Below are 6,447 nucleotides of genomic sequence, written 5' to 3'. Positions count from 1 at the left end.
GTCAAATTGGGCGGATTGAGTTATGACCTATTGTTTAGCTCATCTTGACCCAACCCATCTTATTCCAAATAAGCTTTGAGCTGGGTTGCACAATGACTCATTTATTACCTAACTCATCTTGACCCGCCCAAATTCAACCCAACTCGCCCATTTACCGCCCTTTTAACTTTAAGCTTCACATCATAAAAAAGGAAAGGAAAAGGACAGCAGCAATAGATTTACAAGAATATTTCAGAAGAAAATGTATCAATAAATCAGTAAAAAAAAGGTTCTGTCCACATTCCAAATACATTACACATGTGCTCTCCATCCTTTTCCATTCCCTTTTAATATTTCCCATAAAATAAAAAACCAATCCAACACAAAAGTAATTTTCAAGAACCCCAACAAAATATTAAATAAATATCCAAAACTCAAAAATTAAATTCAATATCAACCACAGAACCAAGAAAAGAACATGAATTTCTCAATCCGAGGGCTTGTTCTTGGACCTGTAAACAAGCTTCTTCTTTTTAGAACTTTGGTTGTCAAATGTGATCACCACTTTGCCTTGTTCTCCTGCCTTATATGTGTTGCTGATCACTGTTTCATTTGCCACAACTTTTCTTGATTTCTCTATAATTATTGTGTATCCACCTTCAGCAGTTGGTACAAATTCAGCTCCATAAGATACATCCCACCCTGTCACTCTTGCTTCCCAAACCAAACTGCACTTCTGCAAAATCCAACATTTTCCCACATTCAACACAATAAAGTTGAGAAATCCAACAAATGAAATGCAAATCAGGCTATAGTTCAATTCTACAACTAGGAGTCGAACATTTAACTTCTATGCACTAACAATGTTCAACAACAACTAACTCTCTATAATAAGCCTAAGGGCAGCCTTGTGGTCCGGGGAAGGGCCGGACCACAAGGGTCTATTGTACGCAGCCTTACTATGTATTTCTGCAAGAAGCATTTTACACGGCTTGAACCCGTGACCAGGACCTCCTGGTCACATGGCGGCAACTTTACCAGTTACGCTTAAGCCTAATTATCTATATTACATTATCAGTGTATATAAGTTAAATCCGTCAAGAAATACTGAACATACCTCAGTAACTGGGAATTCAATGGTGTGTTTAGAAGCTGGCTTAATGATGTCCTCTGTGGCAGGTTCAGCAACAGTGAATTCCTGTTCACCTTCCTTGCTCAGTCCACCATATTGTGCTGGTACTTGTTCTGGGGTTATGTATCTGAATTTTCATCACATTTATTATAAATCAGAATATACTTAATGCAAATAATATAAGTTTGAAAGTCATCAGAATAAGGGGAAAAATTAGAGTACTGACTTGAAAAGGGTCTCGGCAGATCTTGAAGGACCAGCAAAAACAAACTTGCTCTTTGTCCTTGTAGTAAAAATTGCATTTATCATTCTGTAGTAAGCTGGGTACCACCATGGAACATTGATGAACACCTTCACACCATAACACCCATATCAATTTATTATCCAAATACCAACACCATATAACAACATAAAATATCAAGCACAAAAGTTTTTCTCTTAATACTTCCTCTGTCCCAATTTAAAAAAGATGTTACCTTTATATATTTCAGAAACAATTTAACATTAAAACTTATTTTATAGCTATACAAATATCTAAAACTTATTTTAGATCAAAAGTATCAATTTTTTTATTTTCTTTTAAACTTCATACCTAGCCAAACAGTATCACATTAATAGGAACGGATGGAGTATCTTTCTTTTCATTTTAAAGGGGTGATGCTCCAGCCAAATCAAAGAAAGGGAAAGGATCATTAATAACTCAGGGCTCATTTGGTACGAGGAATAAGGAATAATTAATGCCGGAATTAAATTTGAGATGAGTTTATAACATGTATCTCGAAATTAATTATTCCGAAATTGTAATATCCAGGATAACTAACCCCGTTAATCATGGGATAACTTAACCAAGCTACCCTCAAAGTACTAACTTTGATAGGACAATTAGAAGTAATTCAACAACCAAGAAATGCACATAAATCATAGATATAAAATGAACTTTGAAGGACAGAAAAATACCTGTTTGGCAACAAATTCAGGGTAATTATCCTGAAGTAATTGAAGAGCACGATTTGTAGCCTGGCGAAGTTCTTTCTTGAAAAAGAACAGACCAGGAGAATTCTTAAGATCAATAACTTGAACAAAAGTGCAGATACCATCAGGGCTAAAATCAAGATTCCTGATTGACTTTTCCATGAACTGAATTCTCCATCTGAGGAATTTGGTTAGCTTCTCCTTATCAGCAAAAGTATTTTGATACAATTCCTTGTTTTGGAATTCACCAAATGCATTGTAACAAACAGGGTGTCCTTCTTTGTCCAAACCATAATTGTACACAACTTTCTCAAGTCCTTGACCTAAATCTTTCTCATCCAAAAGTTCATCAATTTTGAATTCTTTTCTCCATGCAACAACACTTTTTAGCATGGTGAAAGCTTCTTTCACCTTGAAATCTCTTGCTCTTAGAAACTTGAGGAGGATGACGTCACTTCTCTCGTCAGCTAATAGGGGTATTCCCCATATGGATACTTCTTCCGGTGGTGGTGTACACCCTGTTTTTGGCTCCTCTGCTTCCTCCGTCGCCGGTGGCTCCTCCGCTGCCGCCGCCACAGCAACAGCCGCGGGTACTTCGACAATTGTTTCCTTGATTTCTTCGGCTGCCTCCAACTTCTCCGGCTCCGATGGTGTCTCAGGCGCCGGTACCGGAGTTACTTCTGTTTCCGGTGGAGTGACTTTCTCTTCCTTTTTCTCCAATTCAATTTCCACCGTCGCCGGTGCTGCCACCGGCTCAGATACTACCTCTGTAACCGGCTCTGCGTCCGGTGCCTCAACAGGGGCTGCTTTTTTCTCCTCCTCCTTCTCCTTGGCTGCCGGCGGTGACGGCGGAGGCGGAGGGGAAGTGAATTCGTGTTTGTTAAGAGCTTCTTGAATTAGCTGTTTGAATTCAGCCAATGCTTTTTGTTCAGGATTAGGGAGTTCTTCAACCTTGTTACTTTCTTCCTTAAAGGAAGTGGATTCAGCAACAAGGTCCTTCTCATCCTTATCACTCCCAACCTTGGATTCTCCGGTCTCCGGAGCAGCAGATTTTTCTGGCGACTCCGGCAAGTTTTCCGGCTCAGGTTGAGGTGTTTCACTCACTGTAACATCAGAAACCACCACTTCTGGTGTCGTTTCTTCAGCCATTTTCTTGGTTTCTTCAGCCATTTGATCAAATTTCAGATACCCACAAATGAAAAGGGCTTAAAGATTGGATTTTGAGAAGTTGGGGTTGAAATCGTGGAGGAAGAAATGCTTGGTAATGGTGAAAATGGTGGTAATGGGTAACGGGTATATATGTATGTATAGAACTGAATTTGGGGGTGGGGGGGGGGGGGGGTGTTAAAAGGGAACAGTCTGTCGAGGAGTTTCAAAGTATGAGTTGACAGCTCGTTACCCACAGTAAAAATGGGGTCCACGACAACCTCGAACACCGCTAATTCAGCCTATAATTCTAACTTTATTTTTCCAGAGAGCTGTTTGAAAATGTAATCATTGTGCCACTGAATCTTCTTTGTATTATCCTAGTTGGCTTCACTATATATTTATAGAGTTTTATTTATTTTTTCTTCTATAGATACCAAAAATATAATTAGTAATACTTATTATTGCATATCTGATTATCAATTAATCATATTCGTTTGTCGTTGAGCTGTTTTACTTCCATAGATTTTTCTAGTGTTTGTCTCATTTTAATTTTTGAGATTAAAATTATGAAGTAAAGAGAATGAGGAGAAAGTATAGCCCCAAAAACAAAAGTCTATATTTGGAAGTTGTTATAAATAGAATTGTATTTAAGTTGAATGTCTATATTTTAGAGAGATTCTAGAGTTTGTCACTGTTACAATCCGGAATTCCCATCTTCGGGATCGTGATGGCGCCTAACTTTTTACTCGCTATGCAAGCCAACATTAGAGAATCTTTAAGTTCATTTTCATTCAATTCCAATAATTAAAGTCAATTAAGCCAAAATGAATTAAAGCTGAGTGCGGAATAACATAAATGTCCAATATCTACTACAATACGGATCTGGAGTCACAACTCACGAGCTTCTAAAATTTTCTACAAATAGTGTCTGAAAGAAATACAACTGTTTTGAACGAAATAAACAGTAAAATAAGGAAAATAGAAAGAGACTTCAAGGTCTGCGGACGCCAGCAGATCTACCTCGAGTCTCCAACAAGCAAGTCCAAGCTGCTACGCCTCACGGACAGCTAGGGCCGGTACCAAAATCTGCACAAGAAGTGCAGAGTGTAGTATGAGTACAACCGACCCTATGTACTCCGTAAGTATCGAGCCTAACTTCGACGAAGTAGTGATATGACTATGACAAGACACCCACATAATAAACCTGTGCAGATAACAATATACATACAAGATAATAACAAATAAAAGCTAAACAGGTACTATTAGGAGGGGGATATGCTAAAGGATACAAGATACGAGAGATACAACGAAAATAATAACCGGAACAGTCAATATGCCTTTAACCAGTAAAAACAATTAAGCACAATGAAGAAAATTACACGGCATCACCCTTCGTGCTTTTACTCTCAACCTTACAACGCAATAATGACACTGCACGGTATCACCCTTCGTGCTTTTACTTTCACTCATAGTATAAATGAATAGAGACGACATGACATCATCCTTCATGCATTAACTCTAATAACATGGCACGGCATCACCCTTTGTACATTGACACTAACAACATGGCACGACATCACCCTTCGCAAATTAATACTCACAAACGGTATGACATCACCCTTCGTGCATTAAAACTCTCCATTGCCATATAACAATGAATAGTAACAACAGGGAGATAGAATAACAAGAACAAGCCTTATTTCAACAATGGTTCCACAATATCAATCCCAACTTTGGAATCAATACTCAACTATCACAAAACGCATAAACACGATAGGAACGATCAATTTAACAAATAACTAGTCTAAGCATGGTTAACATGATCAAAGTAAGCATTAATTGCAAGGAACAAGTCTCACCCGCATGCTTTAACCCAATAACAACGCATAAGTACTCGTCACCTCACATATACATTGCACCCAATATCTAAACATGTAGCAATTAGATAAATAAGTCTTAATCCCTCAAGTCAAGGTTAACCACAACACTTACCTCGCTCCAAAGGATCAATTCAAAGCTCAACCACGACTTTGCCTTTCAAACAAGCCTTCAAACCAATAGAATCTAACAAATTACCAACCAAACGATTCAGATTAAGCCTTAGGAACTACGTCGATTGTAAAGAATTCAATTTAGGTCATTATTGAAAAAGTCAACAAAAGTCAACTCCCGGGTCCGCTTGGTCCAAACCCGAAATTCGAACCTAAACCCAATTACACATTCACCCCTGAGCCCGATTATGCAATTTGTTTTGTAATCCGACCTCAATTTGAGGTCTAAATTCCCATTTTACAAAAATTCTTAATTCGACTCAAACCCCCAATTTTCACCATGAAAACACAAGAATTTTTTTCGAAATCTTTGGAAATATAGTGAAAGATTGAAAGAAAATGAATTAGAATCACTTACCAATAATTTGGGGAAGTTCTTTGAAGGAAATACCTCATGAAACTCACGAACAACATGCACAAAATCAATAGAAGGAACCTCGACACTGGAATCACGAACATATGCCACATAGGCCAAACACCCCTTCTCGACCATATGTCGAGCTTTTATATATGAGATAACACTACGGGTAGAATGACCAGGAGTCCCTCTCCACTCTAAACGAGATACACCCGACAAGGCTAAGGTCACGGTCTTGGCATGACAGTCCAAGATAACGTGGTAAGGTGATAACCTGCCCATCCCCTGACATTGAAATCAACCATGTCCAGAAGTAACAAATCTACACGAGTCTCAAGACCCATGATCACAACTATACATGAATGATGGACCCGATCTACCATTATAAAATCACCCATCGGTGTAGACACATGTACAGGAACAGTCAAAGAATCACTAGGCATAACCAGATATAATGCAAAATAGGATGACACATAGGAGTATGTAGATCCTGGATCAAATAGAACTAAAGCATCTCTACTACAAACCAGAACGGTACCTGTGATAACTGCATCGGAAGCCTCAGCCTCAGCCTAAGGCCTGGCTGGAAGAGCATAACATCGGGACTGGGGCCCACCACCCTGAACTACATCTCTAGGATGGCCTGCTGCTGGCTGGCCTCTACCTCTACCTCTAATACCTCTACCTCCACCTCTAGCACCTCTACCTCCACCTCTAGCTGGCTGAGCGGACTGTGGAACACTCAGTGCATGAACCATGGCACGGGAGCCCTGATGCTAAGAGCTACTCGATGCTCGAGAGCAAAA

The 6,447-nt window shown here is 39.1% G+C and overlaps 1 protein-coding gene across 1 annotated transcript; it reads right to left on the bottom strand.

The window, feature by feature from the left end:
• Positions 1-229: 229 nt before the first annotated feature.
• Positions 230-3,542, bottom strand: LOC107793044 (patellin-3). The gene is made up of 4 exons (XM_016615323.2): positions 2,069-3,542; positions 1,338-1,462; positions 1,097-1,238; positions 230-715 (listed from the first exon to the last, which is right to left on the bottom strand). Exons 1-4 carry the CDS (start codon positions 3,251-3,253, stop codon positions 467-469), a joined length of 1,701 nt encoding a protein of 566 aa, XP_016470809.1. The 5' UTR covers positions 3,254-3,542; the 3' UTR covers positions 230-466.
• Positions 3,543-6,447: the final 2,905 nt, after the last annotated feature.

The sequence above is a fragment of the Nicotiana tabacum genome, chromosome 8, assembly GCF_000715075.1.
Source record: "Nicotiana tabacum cultivar K326 chromosome 8, ASM71507v2, whole genome shotgun sequence".
Taxonomy (NCBI): Eukaryota; Viridiplantae; Streptophyta; class Magnoliopsida; order Solanales; family Solanaceae; genus Nicotiana; species Nicotiana tabacum.
Note: the sequence above shows the minus strand (reverse complement) of the source record. Positions and strands in the feature narration are given on the sequence as shown.